General features: G+C 53.7%; 3 protein-coding genes across 3 annotated transcripts; all 3 read right to left on the reverse strand.

Moving 5' to 3' along the window:
- Positions 1-3,078: 3,078 nt before the first annotated feature.
- On the reverse strand, positions 3,079-3,873 carry PG985_002105 (uncharacterized protein; the record flags this gene model as incomplete). Its single annotated transcript, XM_066821874.1, has 2 exons — positions 3,079-3,491; positions 3,789-3,873. 2 exons carry the CDS (start codon positions 3,871-3,873, stop codon positions 3,079-3,081), a joined length of 498 nt encoding a protein of 165 aa, XP_066689306.1.
- A 1,944-nt stretch (positions 3,874-5,817) lies between these two features.
- Positions 5,818-7,100, reverse strand: PG985_002106 (uncharacterized protein; the record flags this gene model as incomplete). The annotated part of the gene is made up of 2 exons (XM_066821875.1): positions 5,818-6,462; positions 6,501-7,100. 2 exons carry the CDS (start codon positions 7,098-7,100, stop codon positions 5,818-5,820), a joined length of 1,245 nt encoding a protein of 414 aa, XP_066689307.1.
- Positions 7,101-9,637: 2,537 nt separating this feature from the next.
- PG985_002107 (glycerol kinase (ATP:glycerol 3-phosphotransferase)) lies at positions 9,638-11,444 on the reverse strand (the record flags this gene model as incomplete). The annotated part of the gene is made up of 2 exons (XM_066821876.1): positions 9,638-11,105; positions 11,164-11,444. 2 exons carry the CDS (start codon positions 11,442-11,444, stop codon positions 9,638-9,640), a joined length of 1,749 nt encoding a protein of 582 aa, XP_066689308.1.
- Between the last annotated feature and the right edge of the window lie 2,056 nt (positions 11,445-13,500).

Genomic DNA, 13,500 nt, shown 5'->3' on the forward strand with positions numbered 1-13,500 from the left:
GTTGGAGAATTTTATACAGCCACACATACACCCCTATTGAGGTTACAGCAGCATTGCTTGGGGTGTTATCTTTGGCGACCAAGTAAACATGTTTAGACTTGCACCTTCTGCTACAGCATCGAGGCGTTGGACGAGCGTTTTCTTTATCTTTGGGGGTTGAATATCTTAAGTACTGCGCAACTGATGTAATGGAGGATTGATGATAGCGGCTGCGGCACCTCGGGCAGAGGGCGATCGATGGCGCTGTCCAGCTTAGTATACCTATCCCGTACACTCCGAATACAATCTATCTGTTTAGCGCACCTATTAAAGGACTAGGTAGTAATAAGTAGGCTCCACCACCGCCGCAGTATGTAGGCTTTGCATAGGGCTATGGCAACAATCACACACATGTGCATGTCAGCAGTAGAGCCGGAAACGGCAGGAGTAACATGTGTTAGTATGAATGGGATGAGATGTTAACATGGCGTTGAATACTGATAATTGGCCATCTAGAAAATGTGCTGCTCATGTGCAGAATCAAATTGATCACGAGCAATTGCCAGTGTACTGCGACGGGCGAAGGATGGGGAGACCTCTGACGTGATGGCAACCTGATCGACATGTATTACTAATAGCTATAGCTAGGTATAGTATGTTCTACATATACTGCTTGTCACACCATGTCAGCTTTTTTTTCCGTTGCAGGGGTTGCTGGCGGCTGCTAAGGGAGACGTCATTGAAGGGATCGTGATCATCGTCGGAGTGCTTGCCGCTGGTAGGTTAGTCATATTTTTCTTTGCTGCAGAAAACTTCTGCTAGCCCTCCGTCAAGAGACTCCATTCGCGTCATTCGGTATGCATGGCAACCAGGGCAAGCTGCACGACTTTTTTCCCTATCCGCATTGTGTCATAGTCTGCAGGTTACAGCAAATCTGTTGGTGTGAGCGATCGAAATCGGGGCATGGTCGAGCTTGGGCTCGGCTCGGTCGGCACAGAGCGAGAGGGGCGACAACACCGAGCCCAACCAGAGAGAGCGGGGGAAGGGTTAGCCCGGGTAGGTAGGCAGCAAGGCGGTAGGGAAAGGAATTGATGCATGGAGGATTGGGATTGAGGAGTAAGTCGAAACTGCCCAAGCCACGCGGCGTAGACTCTGCAGCTCGACTCTGCCTTCTCTGCATTCTGCGCCACAGCAATTGGGTTTGTTTATTAATAGCAGCACATGGGCATAGATAGTGCATGCATTAAATTGTAGGTGCAGTATTGAGATGCTTGCTACATTTCAGCTCGGTGGCGCAGATAGGCTGGGGGATCGTTTCCTGAGTCAGGCTGGCTAAGCGACAGAAAGTCTGGGGGAATTCGGTAGTAGCCCTGTTAGCCCGGAGTAGCCCGTGGTACTGGCAGCCTGGAAAGCCCAGTGGCCCAGAGGGAATAAGCTTGAAAACACAGGCAGCATAGGGTCGGGACGGTCGGTGATTAGTGGCTCATACGAGGAGCGCAGTGAGCGAAGAGGGCGAGCGAGCGAGGAGAAAGGTGACCAACAACGCCCGCCTGCTCTCTGTCCCCTGCCCGCACTACTACAACGGCGCAATTAATGAAAACAAAAACGAGATTGATGGTCTGAGGAGCTGAAGCGCAAATGGGCAAAGCTAGCCGTCCTGGTGGGCTCGTCCGGGCTTGGCTCATGCAAGCTGGTCGTCATTTTGGTCGACGATATCCACTCTTACACAGTCAGCAGCGCCCTGATTGGCTGCGTCTGCTGCCAGCCTTCTGTTGTCTCTTTCTTAATTTGGTCTGACAAGGCTCTGGTGTTGCTGGGTACTGCTGGGAGGGCCTCGAGTTGCGCGCAAGACCAGCAGCGACCGCCGCTAACTGGGACCATCCACGGGCAAGGACGGGGAATCACGGACAGGGGTTTGGATCCTCCTTCTATTGCCCAGCCCAGAAAACAGGCTACAGCAGCAGCAACAGGGAGAGCGAGAGAGAGCCGTCAGCAAGCACACTCTCATTCACAGTCGGTTAGTCCAGTACTCACTCACACATTCGCTCATTCAGTCAGTAGTCACTTGTCACTCGCTCGCTCCAGTCATTCATTCGCTCTCCTTGGTCTCGTTCGTTCCTTCGCTCCCTCGTTTGATCTTGTCTCTATCTCACCATCCCGATCCCTTCCCCCCCTTCCATCCTTTCCGCCCTCTCGTCTCGGCTGATTTTCCCCGTCCTTTCTTATTTTTGGCCCCCCCCCCCCTACCCTACCTCACCATCCCATCCGATCCAGCTTATCCAAGTAAAAGAGCCAGGCAGGCTTACTACTAGTATCCCATGTTACCCTGCCTGTCAAGTTGTTCCTTTTTCTTGTGACCGATTTCCCCCCATCCTCTCTTCCCGACCAAAAGTTAGAGTTCTTAATTGAACTGGACCGACCCCGAGCATAGGAAAGAAAGAGATAAACAACAGGATAAACGCCGACGCCGACGAGAACACCATCCAGACCAGGCCAACATTTGTGCGGAACATCCCTTTCGTTCGTGTCCTGGGTGTCACTATACCATATACCGTTCCGACTTGAGATGGTCTAGACGCCGCCAGGTTGAAGCTTGATACTCCCACCACCGGCTTCAATCTGTTTCAATCGCGACAAGCTGGGCTCGAACAAGAGTCCCAATACATATATAGCCCGTCGATACGTACACAATACCAGGCTTGGAAATCCTACGCGCCGTCCCCAATTGTCTGTCGTCCTAGTCAACAGACTCGCGAAACCTGCCGCCCTCGAAAACACCGCCCAGCATGCAATTCCTGCCCGCGCTTCTCTTCTTGGGCGCATACACGCTCCCGTTGATCAGCGCCGCTCCCGTCGATGGCGTAAGTTTCACATCATTCCTCCGGTTTTTCCCCCGGATTCTTCATGACACGACTACCCCGTTCTTTAACCACCTGCCATCCCTTCCCATGACGCGAAACTGAGACTGTTTGGTGTCTCCACCAAACTTGTCAACTTAAGTTCGGCCCGGGAAGCTAGCTGTTGTCTTGTCGTGCCCGCTTGCTGACCAGAATTCCTTTGATCCAACAGCGCTGTACCGACTTTCGTGCATTTGCGCCCTCATTGTCCGACCTCTCGTACATGTCGCGGCATGCCCTCCCGCGCAAGATTACTACTGCGACGCATTCGACGATAAAGCACCTGGAACCCGGCTTCCATGAGTTTGTTTACCAGTCCGCCAAGGCGATTGACTCGGGCGAGTCTTACTCGCGCATTGCCGCGCGCCATGCCGGCGCATGCGCCGTAGTCACCGCCGTGGGCATGGTCCTTCTCTGGATCTTGGCGCGATGCCTGGCGGCCAAATGGAGGAAGCACAGGAGCCAGAAGGAATGGGGTCGCAAGTCGCGAGGTTCGTTTATACAGCGTTCGAGGCCACTCTCCGTCGGCAGCAAAGGCGAGATTTTGTTCAACGACACAAACGAGAAGGAATGGGATGTTCGGTGGGCAAGGGAGACGGGCGTTGCGGATAAGGCCTGTGATCGATCGCAAGGTGTCAGACTATACTAGGGGATCCTCTTCTGACGACCTCTTCTCTCGTCGCGCCTCGACAATTGTGGTCGCCATACCCGAGTCCTGGCGAGACTACCCAAAAAAAACACCACAAATACCACAATTACCAAAACACCAAATACCGTTTATCCATATGCCTGGCATTTGCAGCTTATGTTTTCACGCTTTCGGTTCTCATCATTCATCATCCTAGCACGCCGCTAAGGAACACGGAGTTACATATACCATTGGCGTTTTTGTTTCGACTGCAACTTACATACCGTTTGCTTCCACAACCTCCAACGCCCATCCCTCGTCAGTCCTTCGTTTTTCTGGCGAATGAAGTAGGTCGAGCCCCAGACACATTAAGCGGTTGCTTGTATATACATGTGGCATCTATCTGTATATAATCTTGCGAGCCAAGCCTCGCGATTCTCCCGGATCATCCGAGGGGCTTGCTAGTCAAAGGATGAATGGGATACTCTACCCTCCACCTCGGGACTAGAGTGCCCCCCTTCACTCTCTCGTTTAGACCAAACACAACGTCAACAAGATCATGAAGTATCACTAGAACCTGGAAAGCAAACCCCTAGCCGGAGACAAGGCAGGGTAGGGAAAAGGAAATGAGATGTACAGGTGAATATACTAAAAGATACGCAAAACAATATAAACTTCTACAGCCTATTAGCAGTGAAATATTCATCTTGCATGTGGTTCTAGTTGTTGTTGTTGATCTCCTTCCCGGCGCCGGTTGCTATGGCATTTTCACATAAGGTCGTGGTTGGCGTTGCGCCATGGCACCACAGGGGCGATTGATTAGACCTTCTGCTACTTACTCGTCGTCTGATATTCGAGATAGAGGTGGGAGAGTAGTGCTGCAGCCCGGGAAGTTTATCGCACGCCGGCAGGACCCTGGGAGAAGCGCAAGCTACTGATGTACTTGATCTAACGCTCGGAATAATACTTATTATACTTTATTTTAAAAGGTTTAATATAATATAATATAATAATTTTATATAAATAAATATATATTATTATAATAATATAGAAAGTTTTATATAATAATATTAATATTAATATTAAATTAAAAGGGACGATTATATACTTTATTGAAATAAATTCGAGACTGTCGCGACCGGGTCGATTTTAAAGGCTATTTCACCCCCGATTTCGACGAGGAGGAAGGTATAACGACGACTACGTACGAGGGATAAATACTACCGACCAGCTTTTTTAACGGCGATAATAATAATTAATAAGCTCTTTATTAATATTAAGTTATAAAAACTATATAATAAAAATATTATAATATAATAATATTAAAACTATTTAAAAATATATAATATATTAATGTTTATTTTATTATTTTAAAGTTTAACTTAATTTAATTAATAAGTTAAGCACGCTACTATACGTGTATAAAGTTTATACACTATACCTACTTCTCGAATCTTTTAGTCTTTCGTCTTCGAGATCTTTACTATCTAAACACTGCTCGAGCTTAACTTTATGTTATTGTTAGTTCTGAGCCATCTATGTAATGTAGGAGTGTCTGATTCTATATCAAGTGGTGTGTGTTCCATCTCGAGAAGCGCGAGACACCATGTCAAGCAGGGCTGTAAGGTCTCGTCTCACCCTGAAGAATGCTGATATATCTGTGCCGGTGACTTATTGTATGCAGTGATGTCTGCCTCTTTTGGGGCTAGACAGGTCTTATAATGTTATGTATTGTCTTGAGAAGCGCAAGGCGGTTACGAGGAAGCATGTTTGCACTGCGAATGTGTACGATGGTTTATATTTTTAGTGAAGTAGCCATCCGTCATCCTCGCCCTTCTAAAGAGGGGGTCCGGTACATACAATCATTCTCATGTACAGACGAATGAGTTCAGTTTTCTCTATGAGTCTGCTGCTATAGGTATCGACCGATGAACCCGGATCTCCTCCTTCGTTCCCAGTTCTAGCTCTCAAGTGGCAGCAAGTTGGTCTAGTCTATACCGATCCCATCTATATGCAAGGACACCACAGGACAGATCTGTTCTCTCCGTTCTGGACAGGTCTGGGTCAGACAGACAGACGCCTCTGCAGGCAGAGAGCGAGCAGTACCCAGTCCACCGCGAGTGCCTGCCCTCCGCCCCTTGTATGGTGGCGAAGCATATCAATGTACATTTAAATGCGTAGTATATGAATAACCAGAGAGCCATGAGAGATATGTATATGTATCCCCTCCATCAAATCCGCGTTGACGATTCGCTCCGATGGTGTTGCATGGGGGTGGTAGGTGGTCTTTGTGAGTGGGTGTGAGCCTTCCTCTCACCAACTCATTATGCCTTTGCTCCGGTCAAAGCCGCCGCGCAGCTGCGTGTCGGGCTTGACCACCTTGCCCTGCAGCACCGTGTACTTGACGATGTTCTCGCAGTCCTCGGGCTTGACGCGGGCCAGCCATATACACTGCCCGGCGCCGACGTCATCATCCTCCTCCGTCTCCTTCTTTTCCTCTCCCGCCGCCGTCGCCGGCGCATCTGCTTCCTCAGCGACAACCGCTGCCGGCACCTTCTTCTTCCGCGGCACGGGCTTCAAGTCCGCCCCGCCGCTCTCCCGCTCGTGCTGGGCGCGCGCCACGCCGTCGACACCGAACGCGTCGGGCCGCCGGTAGACCATCATGTTGGCCGAGTACTTGTGCCCGCCGACGTGGGAGATGAAATAGATGCCGACGCCGCCGGGCCGCTCGTCGTCGAGGTCGCGGAACAGGCCGAGGGGCCGCAGGTGGCGCTCCAGCTCCTTGCGCAGCAGGGGCGCCGACTGCCCGCAGCGCGCGTCGCGCGTCTTTTGCGAGCAGAGCAGGACCAGCGCCGCGTGCGGGCAGGGCCGCGAGAGCAGGTCCGACGCCGAGGGCAGGCCGTCGGACGGGGACAGGGACAGGGGATGCGCTCCGGCAGCGTCACGGGCCCGAGCGGGCTTGCGTTGGTCGGGGCGGCGTCGATGAAGCGTTCGACCAGCGTGGGCACGGCGGCGGGCGTCACGTTCTCGACAAGGCGGAAGGCGGGCAGCAGCAAGACGGTCGTGGGCGCGGCGTAGCGCTCGGCGTCGCTGTGGGCGTGGCTGTTAGGGACGAGCATGTTGCTGGCGCTCAGCATGAGGCGGCCGTTGGTCGGCTTCTGGGACGTGCCGCCGATGGCCTGCATGACAGACCCTTTTTCGTCCTCGACGTCGCGCACCCAGTCGCTCTTGCCCGTCGCCACGAGCACGTGCGTGCTCCAGCCCTTGATGTGCCCGTACAGCAGATCGGCCTCGTCGATCTTGAAACCGCGCGGGAAGGCGATATGGCACGAGTCGCAATCGTGCAGGCAGGCATCGCCGTCGACGGTCGGGTCGGTGGCGGGGAAGAGGGCCCGGGCCGAGGCGGCTTCTTGCTGGGCGGCCGGGGTGCCCGAGAGCGGCGTCAGGGCCTTGCGGGCGCCGTCGACGAGGGATCGGAAGCCCAGCGCCATTTTCTGTTTCAGCGGCGGTTGTCTTGGTGGCGGGGCCTTGAATGAGGAGGAGGTTTTGGTGGTAGGAGGAATGGGCGAAGAGACGGCAGGTTTTGTGGGCGTCATGATGGAACGAATTCGTCGCGGGCGCTGGGGGGCTACTTGGGTACTTTAGGTAATCTTATCAGATGGCGGCCCGTTTGACCCTCCACAGTCCCGCGATTGGACCCCGAATAGCGCTATAAAAGACTTGGCCTAAAGCCGAGTGGGCTTCCGGAGCCGACCGAGCCTCCCCTGTCTTCCCCTGTCTCTCGGAATTCCGATCGGGAAGTGGGGTTGCTGGACTGGGCTGGGGAGATAGTATACCCGGCGTCCTGGGAACTAACTAGTCGATCACCGTTCTGTATGGGCGATCTTGCCTTATGTCCGAGTGCGTGTACGTGTGTACGTGTGTGTGCGCGTGCGCGTACGTGTGTATTCGGCCGTCCACGTCGCGGCAGGGCACGACACGGGCACGGCGCGGCACAGCGTAGGTCAACCAGGCCGGATGCCCGTCCGTGGCTGTGCCGAGTCTCGGTGGCAAGCCCCCCTCAAGGCTGGCGTTTCGAACTGGGACTGAAGGTATCGTGAGTTGCACCTGCAGCTGCACCGTCTGTTACGGAAGGGGCGAAAAAGGCCCAAAAAGAAGGGTGCGCGATAAAAGAGCGGGGGCCAATTGAGGGTGACTGGGGAAAAGAGTATACTGTGCTAGATGGAGTGGAGAGATACGGGGAAAGGGGTCAAGACAGGCAGGGGGGGGCCACGGGGGGCACGGGGAGAGAAACAGAAGTGCATGCGGCAAGGTTATGGGCTAAGTGCCTAGCAGGCCATCGTATTTGGGGGAATTCCCACAATGGGCTTGGCGGAAGGGCCAGGTGATTTTGAAAACCGCGCGATGGACTATTCTCGGCCCCGTCCAATAGAGAAGGTGGATAGGCCGATCACTTCACGATGCCAGTGCTTGTTGTTTTGTCCGTGTCGGGCATGTGGCAGTGGAGGGGCATTTTGATTTGATCGTCGTCAGCTTTTATATGCTTCTGGCCTATGCGGTACGAGGGTCTTTTGTTGTCTCTGCGCAAGCGCGAGCTCGGGCTTAGGACTTTGGAGGGGAGGGGGGGCCTCGTAAATCCTTCTTCGGCTTTGCCTCCTCCTGCTCGCTCTTCTTTCTTTCTCTTCTCCCCCCCTCTCCCTCTTCCTCTTCCTCTTCTCCCTCGGCCGAGGCGAAGGTAGAGGCGGCACTTCTTTTTAGGGGAGTCTGACTGTACATACATACATAGTAGAACAGTCACTGGCAATGTACCCGGCAGTGCGGGTGCCTCCTCTAGCTCTAGGGCCTGTTAGCTAGCTCTGGTTCTTATCTCACCTACAGTAGTCACTGTAAGCTACCGTACCTACTCAAGTGCAGGCAGTATTGGAGGAGTGAGTTGTGAGCGGTAAGGCATTTGAGCATCCGTCGAGCGACTTCGGACGAAAGAACGCCTCCTGCAGCTAGCATGACTGAAATAGACTCCCCGCGAAAGCACTAGCTGTGCGGCTCGTCTGATCCGATGCCCGGATCCCGGACTGATCCAGTGCCCTTGAACACTAAAATAAGCCCCATGGCCAGGGGCTTTCGTTCCTTTTTTCGCTGCAGCGAGCGGAGTTACGACGCGAGTCTCGGACGTACGTGGTCTTACAGCATGCTAGTCGTCGTGGCGCGCGCGTTCGGCAGCAGCAGCGAAGGATTGACAGAGGAAAAAAAAAGATATGCATGCATGCACTAAAGTACAGCAGCCGTCGTACTACTATGGCAATGGTACGATGTTGGGCTAGCCGCCGATTGGCTCGCTTCTCATCCTGCCGTCCCGAACTGGCAATGGGACACTGGCCATCCAGGTGGTGGTTAAGTGTTTAGCCGCCCTGTCCCTTATTGCTTTGCATAGCATATGTATGTGTATACCATATGCACATTTGTTTTCTGTGGGATTTTCAGACTGCAAAGGGGTGGAGAGCAGTAACCCCCATCTTCTGCCCCGTCCCCAACGTTGTCACATGGGGAGAAAACCTACATGTTGGGTATTTATGGAGAACCAACAAGGCCAAAGGCCGTCCCATGGGATTTCCATCTCGGTGCCATGGGCAAATTCGTTCCAGACTTTGAACCAAGTCGTACTCACTGCAACCGCATATATGCACTCGTAGCGGGGCAAGATCGATTTGGGGGATTATCACTTGCGCGCTTGTATGGAGAAGGGGCGAAGATCAAGACAGTCCCAATAATAATTTTTCATAATAACTATTGTTCATAGGAACAGATTCAATCAATAGTCACAGGCAAAGTTCGATAAGCATATTTGGTGTTGTTGTTAAGTATGATCATTAAGTGTTGATTGATAGATAATGATAGATAATAGTACACAATCATTAAGGCTATTCCATAGCTGCGGATATCTTCCCGTACCGCTCAAAATTATAGGCGGAGTGACACAACCCTTTCATACTCCCCGGCAATGCAACCGTCAAACTCCTACCAAGCGCCAGACCCAAAGTAGTTTTCTCCCGAAGCCCCCCCGCTACACGCTCCCATGCAAAAAAGACTGTGCTCAGATAGACAATCAAGTAGCCAAAAGAATACCAAGAGTGACTTAGGATTGCGACTGCTTGATGCTGGAGGCAAGCTCAGGGCCATCGTCCTCCTCTTGGACGACCCACCCGCGGCTCATCTGCACGGCACGCTCCCAGTTGGCATACATGCGCGCCACCTTCTTCTTGTCCTTGACAGGCTTGAAGATCTTGACATGGTCCTTGATGCGCATCATCTCGGCCACATCCTCGAGGCTGTCCCACCCACAGCCATCGGCGGCCATACCCGCCGCAATGGCGGCACCCAGCGCCGTGGTTTCGCGCATGGGTGGGCGGGCGACGTGGATGTCCGACACATCGGCTTGTGTCTGCATGGTCAGATCGCTGTTGGACATGCCACCGTCAACTGCCAGAGAGTGCAGCTTGTGGCCCGAGTCACGCTCCATGGCGTCCAGGATGGCTCGCGTCTGGAAGCAGGTGGCTTCCAGAGTTGCGCGGGCAATGTGGCCGCGTTGTGTGTGTTGAGTGATGCCAAAGATGGTTCCCTTGGCATCGTCGATCCAGTAGGGCGCAAACAGACCACTGAAGGCCGTGACAAAGACCAAACCGCCATTGTCTTCAACGCTCTCCGCGAGGGCAGTAATACGGTGCGAGTCTCGCTCGAATCCAAGGTTGTTGAGCAGGAACTTCACACCCGAGCCGGCAACGGCAACACTGCCTTCGAGAGCGTAGACGGGCTCGCTGCCCTCGCCAAAGTCATAAGCAACAGTGGCGAGCAGGCCGTACTTGGAGATGACAGGCTTTGTGCCAACATTGTACAGCAAGAAGCAACCGGTTCCGTAGGTGTTCTTTGCCTGGCCGGCGTTGAATCCACACTGGCCAACCAGCGCACTCGACTGGTCACCCAGGCAGCCGCCAATCTTGACACCCTTGAGGGTGCCCTTGGCAATGCTGCCGTAAGCATCAGGAGAGGAAGACGGCACGATCTTGGGCATGGCGACCTTGGAGGGGTCGATCTCGAAGAAGTTCAAAAGCTCCTCATCGTACTGGCGAGTGTGCAGGTTCATGAACATGGTACGACTTGCGTTGGTGGTGTCTGTCACGTGAATGTTTCGCTCGACACCGCCGTTGAGCTTGTAGACCAGCCAGGAGTCAACAGTGCCAAAAGCCAAGCGGCCCTCCTCGTACGCTTTGCCGACTTCTCCGTGATGCTTGATCATCCACATCAGCTTCACGCTGGAAGGATATGTGCTGAGAGGAAGGCCACAAATGTCGGTGAGCTTGTCGGCGCCGGGGCGAGCCTTGAGCTCGCGCACCAAGTTCTTGGTACGGGTATCGGGCCACACAACGGCTTGGCAGATAGGCTCGCCCGTGGTCTTGTCCCAGCAGACGGTGGTTTCACGCTGGTTCGTGATGCCAACGGCCTTGATTTGGGACTTGTTGTAGCCTAGAGCGACGAATTTTTCCGTGGCTTTCTCGATACACTCCTCGACCGTGTCGAGGAGCTCATAGGGGCTCTGGTCATGCCATCTGCAAGGAAACGATTAGCTATGGTTCGGCAATACGCCATGTTGTAGGGAGGACATACCCTGACTGGGGATACAAGTTCTCGAATTCGATCTGGTGCATGGCAACAGGGTCCGCCCAGCTGTTGAAGATGATGAAGCGGGACGAAGTTGTGCCTTGGTCAACGCTGCCAATGAACCAGTCATCGTGGTTCACTTCTTTTGTTGAGCTGATGTAGTTGGCATAGGCGTTGGCAGTGGCGTTGCCATTGGTGTTGCCATTGGTATCGGCGCCGCTCTCGTAGCCATTGGTGTACGGCTCTTGGGCACCGGTGGTGCCGTCTTCGGTGATGAGTCCAGGCATATGGTCGTGTGTTCTTGCGCGTTTCGGATGAGGTGGCTCAGAATTTATCATAGAATTGGGGTGGTGTTTGGGTGTTGCTTCTGTAGAGAAGGCAGTTGGATGGTGTGAGAAAGTGGTGGTGGTGTGTGAGGAAGATGAAGTAGAGGCGGAGGATTGTCCGGAGAACTCTGGGGGAGGATTTGGCTCTTGAAGTAGTCGTGGGAAGTCGGCCTGTAGTCAGCAATTAGGGTGGTGTCCCCGCGGGCGTAGGGAGGAGACAGAGAAGTGGGCCACGATCCGAGGGTCGGTGGGCTTCAATGGACTGGGCAGCTTGGGGTTTCGGGTCCCGTGGAGGGGACGGTATTGGCAACCAGATGAGGTGGCTGTGAATGTGGAGGGTGGAGGTGGCAGCAACAGCATAGGGGATCGCGATCCGGTTGTTGAACAAGCGTGGGATGGGCGCGCGTAAGCGCAGGCGGGTTGGTTGCGCAATAATGTGGTTCCCCTACAAAGCAGGCGAGGGCTATGAGAACGTAGCAATAGGGGCCGGGGGGTTCTGATAGCTGGCAGCAATATCAGAGCCAAGGAAGCCGGGGAAATCATCGTTCTTACCGTCTGGCGCATACCACAAACACCGACAGTTGGCTCCCCCCTGGCTTGCTTGGTATTCTTCTTTTTTTATCTAAATGTGTGCAGTTGAAGTCTCCCGCGACTCAGGCCGGGGCCTGTTCTGCTACTGAATCTGTATCACCCAGCCGGAGTGTGCAAGTATGCACTCGTCCCAAGCGAACGCCTACGAGCGGATTGCGAAATGCGCAACGCAAAGGCCGAGTAAAGCAGAAACCAAGCGAACCTTGGTTAGATGCAACCCACAATATTGAGCCGATGGCAGCTGTGTAGCTCGGAGTACTACTGTAGGTTAGCCTGTAGTACGTACATCAAATCTAGACTGCTACTGTAGGTGCGTGAGTTGCGCAGGCAGGCGGGGTAGCTAGTTTCTGCGTGGGTTGGCAAGGTTGGATGCGTGTGCGACGCGACTAAAACCTCAATGGAGATGCAGGAATGGGAGGGCTTGGCCTCTGCTTGGAGCTTGGCTCCTTGGGAGGCGACCGGCGACCGCGGCCAGCACGGGATCTCGGTGTGTGGAAAGAAAAAGTGTGACTTGACAATCTATTTTCTCTCCTAAATTCCCTACCCTGAGCAGCGATCCAGTTGGGCAGCCTGCCGATCTCTGCCCGGCCAGCCAATCAAGGCGCCTTCCCGCAGTTCTGGGCTCCTGGAGAACATTGCGGAGAGGGCAGGGCAGCGACAGGGCCCCCCTGGTGCAGGAGAAACGCCCAGAAAAATCCCAGGCCAGACCCGGGCCACGAGACACCTCTCTGGTTTCAATGGAAATGTACCTGTCCACTTTTGATATCATGAAATGGGTTTATTGCGGGGTTTTCATCTCATGGTATTGTTCATGTGAGTTGAAGGAAAGCAGGGGAAAGAGAAAAAACCAACTTCCCTCGAGAACTATTGGCTGGCGCCAGGCCTGACTTTCCACTTCGGGGAACACCCTATTTCTGGCCCTATCTCTTCTTTCCTTTTTGCTTTGCCCGATACCGTACTGTGCAGCATTCCTCCTTTGAGCCACCCACCACCCACCGTTTTGGACCTGCGTCTGGCAGTTTTGGCGTTTTCTGCTTTCGCCCCTTCCGTCAACCGTTTTGCAATCTCAGTTTGGGGTGGGGTGTTAGTGGAAGGACGGCACGGGTAACGGGAGTGCCTTTCCCCAGTTCGCGCGGCCGTACTCTCGGGCGGGTGCGCCTGTCCCTGGAGCCTGCCTTGATGTTGTTTGGTGTTCCTTCAGCCTCTTCTTGATCCTCCCGGGGCTTTCGCCCCGAGCGTGACGTGCCCGGCCCAATTTTCTGTGCCTGATCGGAACTATCTTTCCTCTTGACAACCCGCTCCACATATATGACAACAACGCCAGTCAACACACAGATGTCCTCCTTTCATGCTCAACATGTATGGCTCTTCAGCCACATCGTGACATATCCTCTACCCACTACTGTCCATGCTCATCCGCTTGCTG

Source organism: Apiospora marii (genome assembly GCF_038362585.1).
Source record: "Apiospora marii strain CBS 49790 chromosome Unknown utg000002l_segment0_segment0, whole genome shotgun sequence".
NCBI lineage: Eukaryota > Fungi > Ascomycota > Sordariomycetes > Amphisphaeriales > Apiosporaceae > Apiospora > Apiospora marii.